General features: G+C 47.3%; 1 protein-coding gene across 1 annotated transcript in view; it reads left to right on the top strand.

Annotated features, from left to right (window-relative positions):
• The window catches only part of LOC144485243 (NACHT, LRR and PYD domains-containing protein 3-like), a 259,102-nt gene extending 236,499 nt beyond the window's left edge, over positions 1–22,603 (top strand). Inside the window, exons 3-4 of the mRNA XM_078203459.1 lie at positions 18,601–18,768; positions 21,982–22,603. Coding sequence (XP_078059585.1) covers positions 18,601–18,768; positions 21,982–22,069 — 256 coding nt within the window. The 3' untranslated portion in view covers positions 22,070–22,603. The remainder of the gene's footprint in view (positions 1–18,600; positions 18,769–21,981) is intronic.
• Positions 22,604–22,980: the final 377 nt, after the last annotated feature.

Below are 22,980 nucleotides of genomic sequence, written 5' to 3'. Positions count from 1 at the left end.
CAGTGTGGGTCGACTCAGTGTAGTTAAATGATCAACTGACCCTCCAACCCTCAGCTGAGCTTAACACCAGTGCTCCCGTCTGGAGCCACAGACTTGACTCAATTGGATTGACTCACTATTTAAGGTTGTGGTTACAGGCTCCTGGCCCTCTCTTCATCCACTCCAACAAACTGAGATAGCTGGGAATTAAACCCGTATCAACTGCTTAGAAAGCAACTATGCTGACCATTATATCATTGTCATCATTACATCATAGGGGTAAGTTTTTCACTCGCAGGATGGTGCGTGCGTGGAATCGGCTGCCGGTAGTGGTGGTGGAAGTGGATTCGATTGAGTCTTTTGGATAGGTTCATGGAGGTTAGTAAGATAGAGGGTTATCGATGAGCCTAGAATGTAAGGAAATTGTTCGGCGCAACTTGTGGGCCGAAGGGCCTGTTTGTGCTGTAGCTTTTCTATGTTCTTCTATGTTCTAATGTAGTGTTACAGTCATAGCTGGGGTGTAGAGAAAGATCAACTTGGGTGAGGTATCGTATCGTAACTTGAATCTTAACTTGCTAAGTTTCTGACACAAAAATAGATCCAGCTATTTTTCCTGCTGAACATTAATCTGAATTTAATGTGTTTCTCACTTTTTCCATTTAGTCTGTATCGCAATAAAGTAGGAGATTCAGGAGTGAAACTATTGTCTGCGGCTCTGAGGAATCAAGAATGTAAAATACGGAAACTGGAGTAAGTATCAGACTGTGTGAGATTGTGTTAATAATCAGTGGATGGTCTGACACTGTAAATTATTATCAGTGTCAGTAATCGTGTCATTAATAACCATTCCACATCATTCCTGTCAGTATTCGTGTTAAACACCACGGATTCGCTCTGATTCCTGAAATCTTTCTCTCTCTGATCTCCAGTTTGGAGAGTAACAGCCTCAGATATTCTCACCTCTGCTCTCAGTACAAACCAGTCAGTGATGTGTCTGAACCTGAGTTACAATAAACTGCGAGATTCAGGAGTGAAAGAATTAACTAATCATTTATAATTATTCTCAAATCCATTCATGAAAATAAAAAAGATGGACAAAACGATTAAATGTTTATAGAATTCCCAGATATGACTGGTCACATGTTCAATTTAGTTTAATTTGTCATTCAGATTATAGATGTTTATGTCTGTCGGCTTCTCAGTTTGATTAAACATGGAAAACTGCTGTATATTGGTAAGGCAGATGACAAGCTACATTGAATTCTGATGAGTTTTATCCCGAGGGATCCACTTTCAAATGTATGTTAAACGGAGCTTAAGGAGCATCTGAAAAGAGAATGCAGATATCGAGGTGGGGAGGGTTATGAAGAAAATTCCAGAGCTCACAGCCCAGCAGTTCAAGGCACAGCTCAGCTGGCAATGGCAATAATCACTGTGCAGAATAGTCTGAATGATGTCCCTATTAATAATGGACATTGTTTTTAAGAACACAAATAATGATACAAAATATACCATTGCTGTCAGTATTTTTGTTGTTAAAAACACGATCCGCTATGAGTAGACACATACTGAGCTTGGGAGCAAAGTTGGAGACCATGAAATAAAAGAGACAAAGGCAGCCTGGATATGAAGTTATCTGAGTGACAGGAAATAGGCAGGAGAGGTGATCTCTACTTTTTCATTTATCGGAAGCTGACAGTGGCTTTCCCCAGCAACCAGTACTGTGTTACTACGACTAATTTTCTTTACATGTACTACCAAATGAGACTTGGGTTTATCTAAAGATGAGATGTGAAGCTTCAGCACACAGCCACCAGACCACAGAGCGGACGCAGCATATGATAGACCGAGCTCAATCACACCAAAACCAATGGATAAGATCAGAGATCTGCTGTCTTGCCATATCCAGTCATAAATAGTGTTAGACATGCCACAAAATGTTGGACATGCCGGTTACATTAGGCAACAAGGTGGCACAGTGGTCAGCACTGCTGCCTCACAGCGCCAGGGACCAGGGTTCAATTCCAGCCTTGGGTGACTTGATGTGTAGAGTTTGCACGTTCTCCCCGTGTCTGTGTGGGTTTCCTCTGGGTGCTCCAATTTTCTCCCACAGTCCAAAGATGTGCAGGTTCGGTTGATTGGCTATGCTAAGTTGTCCCTTGGTATCTCAGGGTGTGTAGGTTACGGGGATTAGTGGGCCATATATGTGGAGTTACAGAGATAGGGCCTGGATATGATATTCTTTCAAAGAATTGGTGAGGACTCGATGGGCCAAAGGGCCTCCTTCTACACTGTGGGAATTCTATGATTCTATAAACATGCTACAAGAATTCCATCATTACTGATGAGGGAACCCAGAGCATCAGTGCCATCTTCAGCCAGAAGTGCTGAGTAGAATGATTAATCTCGGCCTCCTCCTGAGGTCCCCAACATGACAGATGACCATTGGATTCACTGCATGTGAGGTAAAGAAATGACTGAAGGCACTGCATACTGCAAACCCTGTCAGCCTGGCTGTACCCCAGCAATGGTACTGAAGAATTGTGCTCCATAACTAGCCATTCCCCTGGCCAAGCTGTTCCAGTACAGCTACAACACTGGATCTACCGGACAATGTGGAAAAAAACAGGGCAAATCCAATCTGATGAATTGCTGCTCCATCAGTCTGCTCTTGAACGTCAGAAAAGTGTCATCCTTCCAGTGCCTCATGAACATCACTGCAGGAGTTCCTGAGGGTGATGTCCAAATCCCAACCACCTTCAATTGCTTTATCAATGTCCTTCCTTCCATTATAATGTCAGAAGTGAGGATGCTCACTAATGATTGCACAATGCTCAGTACTGTTCACAATTCCTCAGAGACTGAAGCAGTCCATGTCCATAAACAGCAAGACCTGAACAAAACAGAAAATGCTGAAAAGGCTCAGCATGTCTGACAGCTTCTGTGGAGAGAGAACAGCTAACCCTTCGAATCTGGATGACTCTTCGACAGAGCTAGCGTCTTAAGCTCTGAAGAACTTTCAGGCTTAACCTGATAAATGGCAAGTAATGTTTCACTGCACAAATGCCAGGCAAGGACCATCTCCAACAGACGGGAATCTAACCATAATTCCCTTTACATTGAATGGCAGCACCATCGCTGAATCCTCGACCATCAACATCCTGAGTGGTGGGGGTGCACTGGGACCATTGAACAGACACTGAACTGTAAACACTATGGCTCCAAGGGTAGATCACAGTCTGGGAATTCGGAGATGAGGAACTCGCCTCCTGTCTCCCAAATTTTTCCCACCATCTCCAAGGCACAAGTCAGCAGTGTGATGGAATCCGTTCATCTTGCTGGATTGACTGCAACTTCAAAAACACTGAAGAAGCTCATCCATGGAAAAGGAGCCCACTGGATCAGCTGGCCATTCACCAAACTAAACATTGGCTGTCTCTACCACTGACGCACAGTGGCAGTATTTTACCACATACAAGGTGGAATGTAGCAGCTCACCAAGGTTCCTGAGCCAGCATCATCCAAACAGGCACTATCCATCACCGAGATGGCCAAGGATATCAGAAGGATGGGACACCAACCAGCTTCAGAATTCTTTCCAAACCACACACCATTCTGACTTGGAATATATTACTTTTCCATCACTGATGCGGGATCGTAATCCCGGATGTCCCTTCCTAGCGGTTTTGTACCAGATGCTCTGCAGAATTTAAGAAGATGGCTCACCACCTCCTTCTCAAAAGCAATTGGGGATGGGCTGCAAGTGTTGGCATTGCCAGTGATACCATCATCCCTTGAAAGAATTAATAAAGACAAGCGCTACCCACTGTAGGGATGGGTAATTGTGCCTGTGTGTAACCCAAACACAGTCACGGAAGAGAGAAAAAACAGCTGTGACAGGACAAATAGTGTGACCATTGCACAGGCCAGAGGAATTCTAAAGATAGATCTGGTGGAACTATTTAATATACTCAGCGAGGGTCTCAAATGTCCTGGTGTTGTGCTGTGTTCCACACAACCTGGATCTAGAGTAGAGAAGCTGTGAACAAAGTGTGATGCAATACAATGTTGACCAGATGCTTCATGATGAGGAACCCCATGGACCACAGGCCAGGGACATGGGATATGTGTCAGGGAGGATGGAGATTCAGTAATGCAGACATGTTTTCCAAGAACCTTAACTCACACAGCCATTCAGTGTAATAAATCTTCACCATCTCCAGCACTGTTGCTGTTTCTGTGAATGTTTTATAATTTCCCTGGAGCCGTCACGACATGAAACAAAGGTATTGGAATTGTATTGACCTGATTCAGTGCTGTATTTCCCATCTCACATTCCCAGTGAACTATTAAAGACCCAGTAATATGGTGAAGCATTTTTTTAGTGGTGCTCCATCTCTGAATTTACTCAAAATACAGACATAACAAAGTGACCAGTAATAACAAAGTATAATCCTGTGAAACCCAAGGAAGCAACCCCACCATGACAACCACCGCCATCCCCGCACTTTCCGCTGAGCTGCAGGCAGCATCTTACCTCTCTCCTCTCCTCTGGGAATTTCGATGACCGTGGCCTTTGTCCTCGGATCTCCTGAGTCCTGGAAGGATCCGGCCAACTGCGGGTCCTCTGCACAGATGCTGGAGTTGTCTCTGTCATCATAGCTTCGTGAGGTGCTTGTGTCACAGTCGGAGCAGAAGGGGACCCACTGCCCACACCAGAGGCATCCTGAGAGGAGCTCCTAAATGCTGCAGGCAGCCGCTCCTCTATCCATTCAGGGCAAACTGGACCCTCCCTGCTCAGCTGGGGAGGTCCTGACAGTTACTCCAGGCACATTTTCCCACCCCTCCCACAGCCCGTGTTCCACAGAGCTCATGGAGGTGGTGAGAACATGCAGGTTCATGTGTATTTCCTGTGGGTGATAGGCTGGATGTGACTCTCCATGAAGGTCACCAATCTCTCTGTGGAGGATGCTATTTGTGCTCAGACCTGAGACATGGTAACACTGCTGGCCTGGATTAACTCCTCCATCCTTTGTGTATGGATACACACAGCCTTTGGAAACTCCACCAAATGTTAAAGTATCCTACGCTGCAGCTCCAGGATCTGCTGCATTGTTAAAGACTCCAGTCACATTTCATCTTCCTGAAGCTGACAATGACCTGTCCTCTCGAGAGTGTGAGTGAACTCAGCTATTGCTGCCTCCATTAGCTGTCGTGTGTGTGCTCTCCTGTGCTGCCAGATTGTAACCCCTTTGCTAATCGTGAGAGACATTATCTGCTCTGGCGGACGTTATAGAGTATAATGTGACAATCCATCCTCTGACCCCTCCCCATCTTCAGAGCTACACGCCTGTCTCCTGCTCACCGCAGCTGTTGATTTGTGAGAGAGTGAAGAATGTTAGAGGGTAATGCACATTCCAACATGTCCTGCAGACTGTTCCTAACCCAGAGCTCCATGTGACCAATGGAAGACACACAAGCTCCAAGTTATGGACTCAGCAGCAGAGTCTCTCCTGTGCCCATCCATTCACTCACTCACTCTCTCTGGATCCACAACCCATCTCACCATCAGCGATTGCCCACCCAGCCTCCAGGTCTCCCAGCTCCAGCACTGCATCTTCCATTGGGATAAGGATGACACAATCCAGACACTGTCACTCTTGGCTCCTTCTCTGATGGGTGAGTAACAATTGAAATTTATGTTCTTGTAGAAGAGGGCACACAGCGTCAAAGACACACACAAATCTGACGCTAATTTAGACTGCCCATCATGGGACCACCAGGATGGTCACTCAGTGTCGGCAGTGCAGCAGTCATCTCTGACTGACTCTTTACTCAGAGAGCGGTTGGGGTGTGGAATGGACTGCCTGCTGTCATAGTGAAGTCGGACACTTTAGGAACTTTCAAGCGGTTATTGGATAGGCAGATGGAGCACACTAGAATGATAGGGAGTGGGATAGCTTGATCTTGGTTTTGGACAAAGCTCGGCACAACATCGTGGGCCAAAGGATCTGTACTGTGCTGTACTGTTCTATGTCCTATGTTCCATGTAACCCTTCACAGAGAGGCTGACATGTTCCTGAAGATTGATGCTGCTGTCTGGACATTGCCAGTGTCTGGGTGGAGATGTTCTTTCCACAGTTTCTCTTTCATCCTTATTCACATATCAGCCTGTAGGCTTAACGCTCACCTTGTCAGAACATATCAGATTATTCATCTTTTGCCTCATTGCAGCCACTGCTCAGACCCTTGGCAGTGTCTATCCAGACTTGCTTGGGTTGATGTGACAGGTCTCCTTCTCCAGTCCTGAGGGAACAGAACCTTCCTCCAAACCGAAATAGCCTTGAGAATTTCCAGGGAAGTGTCAGCGAATTGGGTTTAATCTGCCTTCTGCCATTTCAGCCCTTTGTTCATTAACCAGGGCTCCCTCACTGCTCCCTTCAGAGCCTCTAAAAGCGCTGCTGGCTGCCTTTAAATCTGGTGCCAGCATTGCCAGAATTGTGCTGTCCCCTGCAGCCAGTGGTTAAGCTCTGGAATGCACAGGGATTTGGGGGAAGGTGGGGGAATGCCACTTAGTGAATTGCTCATTCGAAGACTCAGTGCAGACACGATGGGCCGAGTGGCCTCCTTCTGCTCTCTAACAATACTGTGATTCTGCCTGTGCTGCCTGAGTGGACGGATTTCCCGAACCTGTCAGACATTTACTGTGCCCGTTCTGGCTCTGTGTGGAGTTGGTTAGTTCAGTTGGTTCGGTGTCTCCAGCGTGATGTAGAATGATTTGGTCCCCGTACTGGCTGTGGGGTTAATGGAGTCCCAACTCTTCCCATATCCCCACGTTTACTAAGTTGTATCCCTGAAGCGACATGTACCAAATTGTGTCTCTTTCTATTGGAGAGATTTCATTGAGGACTGTGGCTACTAACACTGTCCACACGGCAACATCACCAACTTCCAGTTGAAATATCGATAACATTTTCAACCACTGTCTCCACAGAATTCTTACGGAGCACAATGAGGCCATTTGGCCCATCGTGTCTGCACTAGCTCACCAAATTGACATTCGAAATTCGTGTCATTCTCCAGCCTTTTTGTCGTATCCATTCTCGTAGCTCATTGCCGATCTTCAAAAAATCATCTAATTCCTTTTTGACTGCTTCGATGCAGCCGACCTCCACCACACTTCCCGGCTGTGAGTTCCAGACCTGAACCACTGGCAGTGTGAGAAAGGTTTCTGTCGCATCATCTTCAACCCCACCACACACTCCATTCCTGAGCCCCAGTTAGAATACTCACTGTCTCCATCTCCTGGTGTCTCTGTCAAACTGCACTCAGTTACCCCCCTCACTGTCTCCATCTCCTGGTGTCTCTGTCTAACTGAACTCAGTTACCCCCCTCACTGTCTCCATCTCCTGGTGTCCCTGTCTAACTGCACTCAGTTAGAATACTCACTGTCTCCATCTCCTGGTGTCTCTGTCTAACTGCACTCAGTTACCCCCTCACTGTCTCCATCTCCTGGTGTCTCTGTCTAACTGCACTCAGTTACCCCCCTCACTGTCTCCATCTCCTGGTGTCCCTATCTAACGGCACTCAGTTAGAATACTCACTGTCTCCATCTCCTGGTGTCTCTGTCTAACTGCACTCAGTTAGAATACTCACTGTCTCCATCTCCTGGTGTCTCTGTCTAACTGCACGCAGTTACCCCCCTCACTGTCTCCATCTCCTGGTGTCTCTGTCTAACTGCACTCAGTTAGAATACTCATTGAATGTCCCGCGCTGTACATTATTTTTGTTAATGATCTTATTCTTAAAAACACTGTGGATTTACCCTGATTCCTGTTATTTTTCTCTCTGATCTCCAGTCTCTACAGTAACGCTCTCACAGATTCTTGTGCCGAGGACCTGGCCTCTGCTCTCAGTACAAACCGCTCACTGATAGATCTGAATCTGAGTCACAATAAACTGGGAGATTCCGGAGTGAAACAGCTGTCTGTGGCTCTGAGGAATCCGGAATGTAAAATACAGAAACTGGTGTAAGTAGCAGACTGTGTGAGATTGTGTTTATAATAACTGAATATTCAACAATATAATTTCACCACTGGTATTTGTATAAAAAACTCTGCCCATTACTATTGGCGTCAGTTATGAATCAGGGAAACTGCTTTTCCTCTGACTCCTGTTGCTTCTCTCTCTGATCTCTGAGCAATGGGATGTCAGTCCCACAGATCCTTATGTTGAGGGAGTGGGGGAATAATGTTATGGTTCACCCTCTGAGGTCCAGTCATTGGCAACTGCAAACTGTATTGAATTTCTACCTTCGGGTGTGCTGACTCTCAGAATCCCCAACCTGATCCAATCTCATGACTTCATATTATAAGATCCGACAGCTTTGACAAATCAACAGAAAAGGCAATGAGGGACAATTCGCCTGGGAGCAAAGGTCGCCAGTCACAAATCTGATAGGTTTGTGGTCACAGCACAGCTGAAGTAACCTATATCGTTTTGGTCACCTTATGAACGTATTTTATAAACATTTGAGAAAATGTTGGCTTGAGTCTTTCATGGCATGCCAGGCTTATCTTATGAAAAAATATAGAAATTATTCGTCCGATACTCACTGCAATTGGGACGAACCACGGCTGATCATGGTCGGCAGGGTGGTAGAGCTGTTAGCACTGCTGACTCAGAGCGCCAGAGACGCGTGTCAATTCCGGCCTTGGGTGACAGATTGTGTGGAGTTTGCATGTACTCTCCGTGTCTGCGCAGGTTTCCTTCAGTTACTCCAGTTTCCTCCCACATGCCAAAGATGTGCACGCTAGTTTGAGCGGCGATGGTAAATTGACACTTGATGTCAGGGGGATTTGCAGAGTTAATATGTAGGGTTACTGTTATAGGGCCTGGGCGGGATTGTTGTTAGTGAAGGATTGATGGGCCGAATGGCCCACAGCTTGTCTGGACTTGCAGAATCTCACTGGCTGTCCTGTCTGGAGACAATACACATCTCTTTAACCTGTGCTTAATGCTCCCTCCACTCACACTGTTTGTACCTTTAAGACTTGATTATCTGTAAAGACTGCATTCCAATCATTATTCTGTAAATTGAGTTTATGTCTCTGTATGCCCTGTTTGTGAGCATTTCTCCACTCCACCTGACGAAGGAGCAGCGCTCTGAAAGCTAGTGGCATTTGCTACCAAATAAACCTGTTGGACTTTAACCTGGTGTTGTTAAACTTCTGACTGTTCCTAACCCAGAGCTCCATGTGACCAATGATGAACACACAAGCACCAAGTTATTGAGTCAGCAGCAGAGCCTCTCCTGTGCCCATCCATTCACTCACTCACTCTCTCTGGGTCCACAACCCATCTCACCATCAGCCATTGCCCACCCAGCCTCCAGGTCTCCCAGCTCCAGCACTGCATCTTCCATTGGCATAAGGATGACACAATCCAGACACTGTCACTCTTGGCTCCTTCTCTGACGCTCTGTGCCCTCTTCTACAAGCACATAAATTTCCATTGTTACTCACCCATCAAAGACACACACAAGCCTATGGTGCTGCCAGGCTGCCCATCATGGGACCACCAGGATGGTCACTCAGTGTCGGCAGTGCAGCAGTCATCTCTGACTGACCGGAACCCTTCACAGAGAGGCTGACATGTTCCTGAAGATTGATGCTGCTGTCTGGACATTGCCAGTGTCTGGGTGGAGATGTTCTTTCCACCATTGCTCTTTCATCCTTATTCACATATCAGCCTGTAAGTTTAACGCTCACCTTGTCAGAACATATCAGGTTATTGATCCTTTGCCTCACTGCAGCCACGTGCTGCCTGCTCTGGCCCTCGGCAGTGTCTATCCAGACTTGCTTGGGTTGATGTAACAGGTCTCCTCCTCCACTCCTGATGGAACAGAACCTCCCTCCAAACCGATATAGCCTTGAGAATTTCCAGGGTAGCGTCAGCGAATTGGGTTTAATCTGCCTTCTGCCATTTCAGCCCTTTGTTCATTAACCAGGGCTCCCTCACTGCTCCCTTCAGAGCCTTTAAAAGTGCTGCTGGCTGCCTTTAAATCTGGTGCCAGCTCTGCCTGAATGGGGCCTTCCCCTGCAGACAGTGGTTAAGCTCTGGAATGCACAGGGTTGTGGGGGAAGGTGGGGGGATGACACTTAGTGAGTTGTTCATTCGGAGAGTCAGTGCAGACACAATGGGCCGAATGGCCTCCGCCTGCTCTGTAACAATTCTGTGATTCTGCCTGTGCTGCCTGAGTGCACGGATTTCCCGAACCTGTCAGATATTAATGTGCCTGTTTGGTTTTATGTGGAGTTGGTTCGTTCATTTGGTTTGGTGTTTAGAGTGTGATGTAGAATGATGCTAAATCTGAGGGTTTGGTCCTCTTACCGGCTGTGGGTTCATGGAATCCCATCTCCTCCCATTGCCGCACGTTTATTAAATTGTATCCCTGAAGCTACATGTAACAAATTGTCTCTCTCCATTGGAGAGAAACACAAAGAACAAAGAAAATTACAGCACAGGAACAGGCCCTTCGGCCCTCCAAGACTGCACCCACCATGCTGCCTGACTGAACTAATACCCCCTACCCTTCCGGGGACCATATCCCTCTACTCCCATCCTATTCATGTACTTGTCAAGACGCCCCTTAAATGTCACCACCATATCTGCTTCTACGACCTCCCCCAGCAACGAGTTCCAGGCGCCCACTACTCTGTGTAAAGAATCTGCCTCGTACATCTCCTTTAAACCTTGCCCCTCGCACCTTAAACCTGTGCCCCCTAGTAATTGACTCTTCAACCCTGTGAAAAAGCTTCCGACTATCCACTCTGTCCATGCTTCTCATAATCTTGTCGACCTATATCAGGTCTCCCCTCAATCTCCGTCGCTCCAGTGAGAACAAAACAAGTTTCTCCAACCTCTCCTCATAGCTAATGCCCTCCAGACCAGGCAACATCCTGGTCAATCTTTTCTGTATCCCTCTCCAAAGCCTCCACATCCTTCTGGTACTGTGGCGACCAGAATTGAACACTATATTCCAAGTGCGGCCGAACGAAGGTTCTATAAAGCTGCAACTTGACTTGCCAATTTTTAAACTCAATGCCCCGGCCGATGAAGGCAAGCATGCCGTATGCCTTCTTGACTACCTTCTCCACCTGCATTGCCACTTTCAGTGATCTGTGGACCTGTACACCCAGATCCCTTTGCCTATCAGTATTAACATTTTATTGAGGACTGTGGCTGCTAACATTGTCCACACGGCAACATCACCAACTTCCAGTTGAAATATCGATACATTTCCAACCAATATCTTCACAGAATTCTTACGGTGCACAATGAGGCCATTTGGCCCATCGTGTCTGTACCAGCTCACCAAATTAGCATTAGGAATTTGAGTCATTCTCCAGCGTTTTTCTCGTATCCCCGCTCATTCTTTATATTCAAATAATCATCTAATTCCTTTTTGACTGCCTCGATGCAGCCGACCTCCACCACACTTCCCGGCTGTGAGTTCCAGACCCGAACCACTGGCAGTGTGAGAAAGGTTTCTCTCTCATCATCTTCAACCCCACCACACACTCCATTCCTGAGCCACTTGCCATCCCATGTCCCTCCCTGTGACTCAGGGTAAGGACATGGGAATCCTGTGCTCTTCCCTTTCACCATCATCCTTTTTGTCATTTAATCACTCCGGCACTTCCATTTTGTTCTTTCCTTGTCACCCGCCCATCCCCAGCTCCCTGTCACTTAAAACTATTTAATTCACTGCTATTTCCAATTTCTAATTTTAGCTAATTGAACTGAAACTAAATCTGTTTCTATTTTCACAGATATTGCCTGACCTGATGAGAGTCTCCAACATATTTATTCATTTTTCAGATTTACAGCATCAATCGAATTTTGCCTCCTGTATGAACTGAAGTTGTGTTTCTTGAATGTCCCGTGCTGTACATTATTATTGTTAATCATCTTATTCTTAAAAACACTGTGGATTTACCCTGATTCCTGTTATTTTTTTCTCTCTGATCTCCAGTCTCTATGGTAACGATCTCACCGATTCTTGTGCCGAGGACCTGGCCTCTGCTCTCAGTACAAACCGCTCACTGATAGATCTGGATCTGGGTTCCAATAACCTGGGAGATTCAGGAGTGAAACTGCTGTCTGTGGCTCTGAGGAATCCGGACTGTAAAATACAGGAACTGCGGTAAGTAGCAGACTGTGTGAGATTGTGTTTATAATAACTGAATATTCAACAATATAATTTCACCGCTGGTATTTGTATAAAAAACACTGCCCATTACTATTGGCGTCAGTTATGAATCAGGAAAACTGCTTTTCCTCTGACTCCTGTTGCTTCTCTCTCTGATCCCTGAGCAATGGGATGTCAGTCCCACAGATCCTTATGTTGAGGGAGTGGGGGAATAATGTTATGGTTCACCCTCTGAGGTCCTCTCCTCCTCCTCAGATGTGCACAGCTCTCCCCGGACACAGCATCCATTGATTAGTGAAAAGGGGGAGAGTGAGTGGATGACAGTAAATGGAGGACAGAACATGGTGGTGGAGTCTCACTGTTAGTAACAGATGTCAGTACAGCAGCGAGAGGTGAACTTAGTTCCAATGATCCAGATGCAGAATCAGCTTGGGTGGAGATAAAGAATTAGCAAAGTTAGAAGGTCACTTGTGGGAATCATTTAATCGCCCCTAACAATATTCAGAATCTCTGACAAAGTATACAGGAAAAGTAATGGGGTCGTGTAAAAACATGCTGCAATAATCACGGGTGATTTTAGCCTTCAGATACAAAGAAGAACAAAGAAGCAAACAACACAGTAACAGGCCTTTCGGCCCACCAAGCCTGACTCCTAATCCTTATTCAGACCCAGTACTTAGTGCCCATACGAGGTTTCTGTTCCTCTGTTCGTCTCTTGTTCATGTGTCTATTAAGATACACCTTGAACATTGGGAACGTGCTGCTTCCACCACCTCCATTGGCAGTGCATTCCAGGCACCCACCACCCTCTGTGTGAAAACTTATCCTACACATCTCCCCAAACTTTTCCCCTCTCACCTTCATCCTGTGCCCTCTTGTAGTTGACCATTCCAGACGAGGAAACAGTCTCTGACTATCCACCATGTCGATGCCTCTCATAATTGTGTATCCTCTGTCAGGTCACCTCTCAATCTCCCTTCTTGTCGTGAAAACAATCCGTGATTATCCAACCTCTCCTCATACCTTAACCCTCCTTGATCAGGCAACATTCTGGTAAACCTTCTTTGCACTCTCTCCAAAGCATCCACATCCATCTGATAGTGTGGCGAACAGAACTGCAAGCAATATTACAAATGTGGCCTTATGAAAGTTTCATACGGCCGTTACATCACTTGCCAACTTGGATCTCATGGGATAAAGGGGGAGGTGGCTCGATGGGTGGCGAACTGGCTTGGTCACAGAAGACAGAGGGTGGTAGTGGAAGGGTCTTTTTCCGGCTGGATGCCTGTGACTAGTGGTGTTCCGCAGGGCTCTGTATTGGGACCTCTGCTGTTTGTGATTTATAGAAACGATCTGGAAGAAGGTGTAACTGGGGTGATCAGTAAGTTTGCGGACGACACGAAAATGGCTGGACTTGCAGATAGTGAGGAACATTGTCAGAGGCTACAGAAGGATATAGATAGGCTGGAAATTTGGGCAAAGAAATGGCAGACGGAGTTCAATCCTGATAAATGCGAAGTGATGCATTTTGGTAGAACTAACGTAGGAGGGAGCTATACGATAAATGGCAGAACCATAAAGGGTGTAGATACGCAGAGGGACCTGGGTGTGCAAGTCCACAGATCCTTCAAGGTGACGTCTCAGGTGGAGAAGGTAGTGAAGAAGGCATATGGCATGCTTGCCTTTATAGGACGGGGCATAGAGTATAAAAGTTGGGGTCTGATGTTGCAGATGTATAGAACGTTGGTTCGGCCGCATTTGGAGTACTGCGTCCAGTTCTGGTCGCCGCACTACCAGAAGGACGTGGAGGCTTTAGAGAGAGTACAGAGGAGGTTTACCAGGATGCTGCCTGGTATGGAAGGGCTTAGTTATGAGGAGAGATTGGGGAAACTGGGGTTGTCCTCACTGGAAAGACGGAGGATGAGGGATGACCCAATAGAGGTGAATAAAATTATGAAAGGCATTGATAGGGTGAACGGTGGGAAGCTTTTTCCCAGGTCGGTGGTGACGTTCACGAGGGGTCATAGGTTCAAGGTGAGGGGGGGGAGGTTTAACACTGATATCAGAAGGACATATTTTACACAGAGGGTGGTGGGGGCCTGGAATGCGCTGCCAGGCAAGGTGGTGGAGGCGGACACACTGGGAACGTTTAAGACTTATCGAGATAGCCACATGAACGGAGTGGGAATGGAGGGATACAAAAGAGTGGTCTAGTTTGGACCAGGGAGCGGCGCGGGCTTGGAGGGCCGAAGGGCCTGTTCCTGTGCTGTTTTGTTCTTTGTAACTTTTATACTTGATGCTGCGGTCGATGAAGACGAGCTTGCTGTCTGCCTTCTTGACCACCTCATCCACCTGTGTTGGCACTTTCAGGGATCTGTGCACTTGTACACACAGATCCCTCTGTAGGTCAATGTTCTGATGGGTTCTTCCATTTCCTGTATAATTCGCTTCTGAATTAGGTCTTTTGCAAGAATCAAATTGTCAAAAGTTGAATAGAAGATTAGTTCACAGAATGGATTCAAGCAATTTCCTGGAGAAGCACGTTCCAGTGCCAATCACACAACAAGCTGTTTTAGACATGGTGATGTGCAAATGTGTGGCGTTTCCAACAAAAATAGATTCCTTTCATTTGGAGAAGAGCAGCAGAAGTGTTCCAGCCGTTGCTAATTCAAGGAGTGTATTAGATTAAGTGAAGATGTGGCACCGGGGTTGGCACTGCTGCCTCACAGCGTCAGGGACCCGGATTCATTCCAGCCTTGGGCGACTGTGTGTGGAGTTTTCACGTTCTCCCCGTGTCTGTGTGGGTTTCCTTCGGCTGCTCCTGTTTCCTCCCATAGTCCAAACAAACTGTGTAGGTTGGGTGGATTGGCCGTGCTAAATTGCCCGTTAGTGTCCAAGATGTGTAGGTTAGGTGGATTAGCGGCGTAAATATGTGGGTTACGGGAACCCGGGCAACTGCAGATCTATTAGTCTGACATTGATGGTATGGAAATCCTATAGTAATCTGTAATAAAGGAAGTGATAACAGAACACTTCAAAATTAATGGCAGGATTAGACAGGGCCAACATGGATTTATGAAAGGCTGGCACGGTGACACGGTGGTTAACATTGTTGCATCACAGCCAGGGGCCCGGGTTCAATTCCAGCCTTGGGTGACTGTGTGGAGTTCCCACATTCTCCCCGTGTCTGCGTGTGTTTCCTCTGGGTGCTCCGGTTTCCTCCCACACTCCAAAGATATGCATGGTAGATGGATTGGCCATGGTAAAATTGCCCTTCGTGTCCCAAGATATGTAGGTTAGGTGGATTAGCCCCAGTAAATTAGTGAGTTTATGGGGAGCGGACCTTGGTAAGTTACTCTGTCAGTGTGTCTCGATGGGCCGAATGACGATTCCTACACTAGGGATTCTATAGTTGCATGATTCACACACAAGAGGTTATTAAATAAAATTGGAGCACGTGGGATTGGGAGGAATATACCAGCATGGACTGAGAACTGGTTAGTGGACAGAAACAAGGAGTTGGAATAAATGGGTTACTTTTGGGTTGACAGCCTCTAACTAGTGGAGTACGGCAGGGATCAGTGTTTGGGTCTCAGCTATTCAGAATCTACATCAATGATATGGATGTGGGGATCAAATATAATATTTCCAAATTTGCGAATAATGGAAAACGAGGTGAAAATCTGAATTGTGAGGAGGATGCAAAGATGTTTCAAGGGGATGTGGAGAGGCTCAGGGAGGCTCCACAACTGGAGTGATGTGTACAGTGTTGAGCTCTTTACTTACAAAAGGATAGAATTGTATTGGAACCAGTTCAGAGAAAGTTCACTCGGCTGATTCCTGGGATGGAGAGGTTTATTTTACGAGGGAAATTTGAGCAGATTGGAGCAATATCTATGAAAGTTCAGAAGATTAAACGGTGATCGCATTGAGGGGATGAGACAGGGTGGTTGCTGAGAGGCTGTTTCTTCTTGTAAGAGAGACCAGAACAAGGGGACAGATTTTAAAATGTAATTGTCAGTCCCTTAAGACTGAGATGAGGAGAAATTTATTTTTTAGATGGTGGCTGGTCAGTGGAATTCTCTTCCCTGGAGACTCGTGGCGGCAGAGTCATTGAATATATTCAAGGCTGAGTTAAGAATGATTTTGGATTGAGAAGTGAATCACGGGTTACGGGGAAAAGAGTTGAGACTATAATTAGATCAGCCGTGATGGAGTGTGCTCGAGGGGCTGAATGACCTTCTGCTGCTCCTAGTTATTTTGTTCCTATCCCAATACGTCCTTCAGACTGCTCTCTGTGACCAGTGATGGATAAACAAGCTCTATGTTTTGTCCTCACCAGACGCTCTCCTGTGCCCATTCATTAGGCCACCCACTCAACCCATCTCACCAGCAGTAATTACCCACTCTGCCCCCAGGCCTTCCTGATCCAGCACTTCATCTTCCATTGGTGTAAGGATGGCAAGACCTGGATGTCTCCACTCTTCTTCACTCGTTCCCTGATGATATTTGCTCTCTTTCCAAACACATAAATTGTTACTCACCCATCAAACACATGCAGTAGCCCAGGGTTGTCCAACGTGTGAACCAAGGGGTGAATGTGACCCTCGAAGCCCCTCAATGCGGCCCCCGGAGCGAGTTTCCAGAATCTCAGTCACACAGTTCAGTTTGAATGGAAGAATCTGCATGGAGCTGCTCCTCCAATCACATCCCGTTTCTTTCCCATGTTTGCTGCTGATTGGTTTTTGAGCCAATCTGCAGCAAATGTGGGAGAGAAACAATTTGTGATTGATGAGGATTAAACTCTAATAAACATCTTTATTTATTACTCATTATTGTGCTCAGCAAGTTGTTTCTTTTCATATCTCAGTTTAGTTTTTAATTGAAATTTCTGCTGTGCCAAACTTTATCATTCTGAAATTTACTCATCGGCCCCTTGAGTGAGAAAAACATTGACGTGTGTTTGCCCAGTGAATATGTTGGTCAGCCCTGCTCGAGCCTATGCTGGTGCCAGCCTAACGGACATGTCTCTGACAGTCAATGCTGCTGCCTTTGCATTGTAAGAGTTTTAACAACACCAGGTTAAAGTCCAACAGGTTTATTTGGTAGCAAATACCATTAGCTTTCGGAGCGCTGCTCCTTTGTCAGATGGAGTGGAAATCTGCTCTCAAACAGGGCACAGAGACACAAAATCAACTTACAGAATACTGATTAGAATGCGAATCCCTACAGCCAACCAGGTCTTAAAGAGACAGATAATGTGAGAGAAGGGAGCATTAAGCACAGGTTACAGAGATGTGTATTGTCTCCAGACAGGACAGCCAGTGACATTCTGCAAGTCCTTTGCATTGCCGGTGTCTGGGTGGAGATGTTCTTTCCACAATTTCCCCCTCATCCTTATTCACACATCAGGCTGTGCTGCACTCACCGTGGCAGAACACATCAGGACATTGATCCTTTTCCACTCTGTAACCACGTGTCTGAAACCTGCTCACCTCCCAGCAATCTCCATCCAGACTGGCTTGTACCGATGGGATAATCTCCTCCCATCCTGAGGGAACAGGACCTCCCTCTGAACCCGAGCAGCCGGGAGGAGCCCCTCCAGGGAGGGAGGGGAGGGGAGGGGGGGGGGGCGCAAGCCTTGCTCTGCTTTCTGACATTTCAGTCCTTCATTCAGTAAGCAGAGCTCCCTCGCTGCTCCCTCCAGAGCTGCTGTTTGAAAGTCCTGCTGGCTGCCTTTGGAGATGGTGCCAGCATTGCCTGAACCGGGACTGCCCCGTGCCCAGGCTGCCTCAGTGGGCAGCTCCCCCTGCCTGCCAGCCGTTAATTGTCCCCCTCTGACAATATCTCCTTCATAACTCTGCCTATCCTGCCCACACGGACACACCACCCATTTCCAATCCCCATGTTGGGACTTCAGAGCTTCTGGTAAAATCACAGCCATTATCTTCAACCTCACCACAAACTGCATTCCCAAACCACTGACCATCCCATGTCCCTCCCGAGCCACTCCGAGTAAGGACACGGGGATCCTGTGATTATGGTCCTGTCCCATCATCACTTTTATCATTTAATCACTCCTGTAATTCCAGTTTGTCCTTTCTTTGTTTCTTCCCCAGCCACCCACCGCTGTCACTTCAAACCTGTCAATTCACTGCCCGTTCCCAGTTCCAATGGAAGCTCAAACTTTACCCCTGTTTCTCTCTTCACATGTATTTAGCGAACCTGCTGAGCATTTCCAGTTTATTTATATTTCATTTTCAGCATTGAGTATTTCCTCATTCTACAGAAATGCAGGTTGTGTTTTTGGAATGTCTGATACAATACATTATTATTGTTATTAACAGTATTATTTAAAACACTGGGGATTGAACCTGATTCCTGTTATTCCTCTCTCTGGTCTCCAGTCTGTATAGGAACACTCTCACAGATTCTTGTGCTGAGGATCTCGCCTCCGCTCTCAGTACAAAACAGTCACTGAGGATTCTGTCCCTGGGATCAAACTCCTTCACAGATCAATCTGTCCCTGCTCTCCTCCGCCTCATACTGACCTGCAGGAGTCTGGAGGAGATCTGGTGAGTGTTTGTGTTAATTTTTAGTGTAACAATTAAAATTTAAATGGATTTAAAATATAAATGGGCCTGAATCTTCCAAGCAGCAGCAATGGTAAGCAGATTGTCGGTATGTTTAAAAATTCTCCCAACCTGAAACTGCTGCATATTTCTCCCAGGATCTTCGGCACTGCGACCCTGGGAGCTCCATCAGAGCAGACAAGAGTCGGGGAAGAGAGAGCACACACCCTATTTACAGCACAGTGACCCCGGGGAACTCCATCAGAGCAGACAAGAGTCGGGGAAGAGAGAGCACACACCCTATTTACAGCACAGTGACCCCGGGGAACTCCATCAGAGCAGACAAGAGTCGGGGAAGAGAGAGCACACACCCTATTTACAGCACAGTGACCCCGGGGAACTCCACCAGAGTAGAGTCGGGGAAGAGAGAGCACACACCCTATTTACAGCACAGTGACCCCGGGGAGATCCATCAGAGCAGAGTTGGGGAAGAGAGAGCACACACCCTATTTACAGCACAGTGACCCCGGGGAACTCCACCAGAGTAGAGTCGGGGAAGAGAGAGCACACACCCTATTTACAGCACAGTGACCCCGGGGAGATCCATCAGAGCAGACAAGAGTCGGGGAAGAGAGAGCACACACCCTATTTACAGCACAGTGACCCCGGGGAGCTCCATCAGAGCAGAGTCGGGGAAGAGAGAGCACACACCCTATTTACAGCACAGTGACCCCGGGGAGATCCATCAGAGCAGACAAGAGTCGGGGAAGAGAGAGCACACACCCTATTTACAGCACAGTGACCCCGGGGAGCTCCATCAGAGCAGAGCAGAGTTGGGGAAGAGAGAGCACGCACCCTATTTACAGCACAGTGACCCCGGGGAGCTCCATCATAGCGGAGTAGAGTCGAGGAAGAGAGAGCACACACCATATTTACAGCAGTGACCCCGGGGAGCTCCACCAGAGCAGAGTGGAGTCGCAGTAGAGCGAGCACACCTTATTTACAGCACAGTGACCCCGGGGAGCTCCACCAGAGCAGAGTGGAGTCGCGGTAGAGCGAGCACACACCCTATTTACAGCACAGTGACCCCGGGGAGCTCCATAAGTGTTAGTTGATTGTGGGAGTGAATGGGTTGGTGTGTCGCTGGATGAATGGTTAGTCAGGGAGCTGAGGAGAGGTTCAAGGATTAGTTCTGGGTGTCTGGAGGGTGGTCGAGTTGTGTTGTGTTGGGTTGGAGGGTTAATCAGCAGTTTGGATGGTGGCTGGGAGTTGGTCATGTTGTTGGGTGTCTAGTTAGATATGGTTGCGTGGTCGGGGTTTGGGATTGGTTTATAGCTTTGGAGAGTAATGGGTTGGGGTTGCTTCTTGAGTAATCCGTTTAAGTCAGAGAGATAGTCAAGAATGTATTCAAGAGGCGGCTGCATATAGCACTTGGGGCGAACAGGATCAAAGGTTATGGGGAGAAAGCAGGATTAGGCTTTTGAGTTGGACGATCAGCCATGATTGTGATGGATGGTGGAGTCGGCTTAAAGGACCAAATGGCCGCCTCCTGCTCCTATCTTCCATGTTTCTATGTCAGGTCAGGAGAGATTGGGACGGATGAGGCCAAGTTGGGAGGTTTAGTCAGATTTGTTCAAGGGCTAGTGGGAGGTAGTCGGGCTGGAGGGGAGGGAGAGATGATTTACGGGAGTGACAGCCTGTCAGGGGGAGATACCAGCAGCAGCCAGGCCTGTGACACCACAGCTGGTTCTGCTGTGGGACAGGGTCGGGCAAAGAGCAAGCGAGCAGTAGTAATCGGGGACTCGCTAGTTAGAGGCACAGACAGGCGTTTCTGTGGCCGCAATCGAGACTCCAGGATGGTGTGTTGCCTCCCTGGTGCCAGGGTCAAGGACGTCTCTGAGCGATTGCAGGACATTCTGAAGGGGGGAGGGTGAGCAGCCAGAGGTCGTTGTACATATTGGTACCAACGACATAGGTAGGAAAAGGGATGAGGTCCTGAAATGTGAATGCAGAGAGTTAGGCAGAAGGCTAACGTGTAGGGCCTCGAAGGTAGTAATTTCAGGACTACTATCGGTACCACGTGCTAGTGAGAGTAGGAATAGGAGGATTAGGCAGATGAATGACTGGCTTGAGAGCTGGTGCAGGGGGCAGGGATTTAGATTTTTGGATCATTGGGATCTTTTCTGGGGAAGGGCTGATCTGTTCAAGAAGGATGGATTACATTTGAACTGGAGGGGGACTAACATCCTGGCGGGGAGATTTGCTCGAGCAGCTCGGGAGCGTTTAAACGAGGTTGGCAGGGGGGTGGGATCCAAAGCAGTAGGGAGACAGAGGAGAAGTTTGAGGACAGCACGGAAGTTAAAGAGAGCACATTAATTAGTAAAGGCAGTGTCAGTAATCCTAGTACCAGACAGATCAGACAGAAGCAAGACAGAGAGCAAGGGAAGTCCAGATTAAACTGCATTTATTTCAATGCAAGAGGCCTGACGGGCAAGGCAGATGAACTCAGGGCATTGATGGGTACATGGGACTGGGATATTATAGCAATTACTGAAACATGGCTAAGGGAGGGACAGGACTGGCAGCTCAATGTTCCAGGGTACAGGTGCTATTGGAAAGATAGAACAGGAGGTAAGAGAGGAGGGGGAGTTGCACTTTTGATTAGGGAAAGCATCACGGCCGTACTGAGAGGGGATATATCCGAGGGTTCAGCCACTGAGTCTATATGGGTGGAACTGTAGTTTCGGGTGTTTTTTAAAAAAGGGCGGCATGGACAAGTTGGGCCAAATGGCCTGTTTCCATGCTGTAAACCTCTGTGACTCTATGAGTGGGTCTAGTCAGATTGTGGGAGGTGGAGTATGGGGATCAGTGGGAAGTGATTGGGGGACTCGGGTGTGCTATTCAGGTATTAGCCCAGGTGGTGAGCTGTCTAACATTACCTGAGTAACTATCCAGGTAAACTTTGTGGATCTGTCCCAAGTATCTGACTCTAACTGCAGCAGGGGAGTTCCCCAATAGTAGTTAATACCTCTGGGACAATTCCCAGGTAGATCAGTGCGTCAGGACATCCACAGGGTCCCGATGCTCATCTTCGGATGTGTGTCTGGCCTCTGGCGATCCAGAGACCAGAAGATTTGTCCCATTAACTCCAGTCTCCTGTTATTTACTCTGTTGTTCAATCTGTTTATTTCCTGTTTCATCTTTAATCTGTTTCAGGCTGGAGATGAATCAGTTCAGTCCAAATGGGAAGAGACAGCTGAAGTCGCTGCAGGGATCCAGACCGGGACTGACAGTGCGAGTGTGAACATTTCAATCTATAAACATTGCTGCTCCACCGGTTACAGTGAAATCCTGAATTGTGAAGATCTTCGACAGCTCCTTCCAAACCCTTCATTCCTGCCCCTCTCCCTCCCTATTCCATCAGCCCCTCCAGCCTGGCACTGATTTCCCTGCTTACCTGGTTTCCCAGCTGGAAAACTGTTGTAGTTTTAGTCTCCACATTGAAGGAAAGATTGCTGCAAACCATTGTTTAAGCAGCAATGTGTTGTCAGTGTTCTCAGCAACAGAGTCTTCAACCTCCTTTCAAAATGGAGCAGCAGAGATCATTCTCCAGAGAGAGAACAGTGTGTGTGTGATTCTGACAGTACCCAGCAGAGGGCAGATTGGTCAATCTTGTCAGAGTTTCCTCTCTGTCTCTGTGAATGAATTAAAGGCTCCACCAGCCTCTCCTCAAAACCTCTTTCACTATCTGGTGATTAAAGTGACACAATGCCACCACCTGCTGGCGGCTCACAGCTACTGCAGGCGCTGCTCTCTGTGAGCCTCAGACAAGTTCAGTAAGTCCCATGTCTGCATCTGGGAACCGGTTACTGCAGCGTGAATATTGAACAATATTGAGAGGGATTGGAGTTTGCAGCAGGAACCCCGGCTGGTGAATTAACCCTTTTATCACCAGACACTGTACATGAACTCTGTTCCCTCATTCCCTATGGGAGATATTGTCTGGAGGTTGTAGTTGGGGATGATCTCAGACTGTAATGTGTACATTTGGTGCAGTTATCAGACACTGATCCCATTCAGAATGGGAGTGGGTAAACTCTGCTGCACTCTGTAATTCCTGTGTCAGACATTCAGTGTTTAATCTTACACAGGGGATCTTGCAAACGGTTCTTTTAACGTTTCCAAGATAATTGTCTCAATCTCACAGACTGGTTC

Source organism: Mustelus asterias, unplaced genomic scaffold (assembly GCF_964213995.1).
Source record: "Mustelus asterias unplaced genomic scaffold, sMusAst1.hap1.1 HAP1_SCAFFOLD_176, whole genome shotgun sequence".
Lineage (NCBI taxonomy): Eukaryota > Metazoa > Chordata > Chondrichthyes > Carcharhiniformes > Triakidae > Mustelus > Mustelus asterias.
Note: the sequence above shows the minus strand (reverse complement) of the source record. Positions and strands in the feature narration are given on the sequence as shown.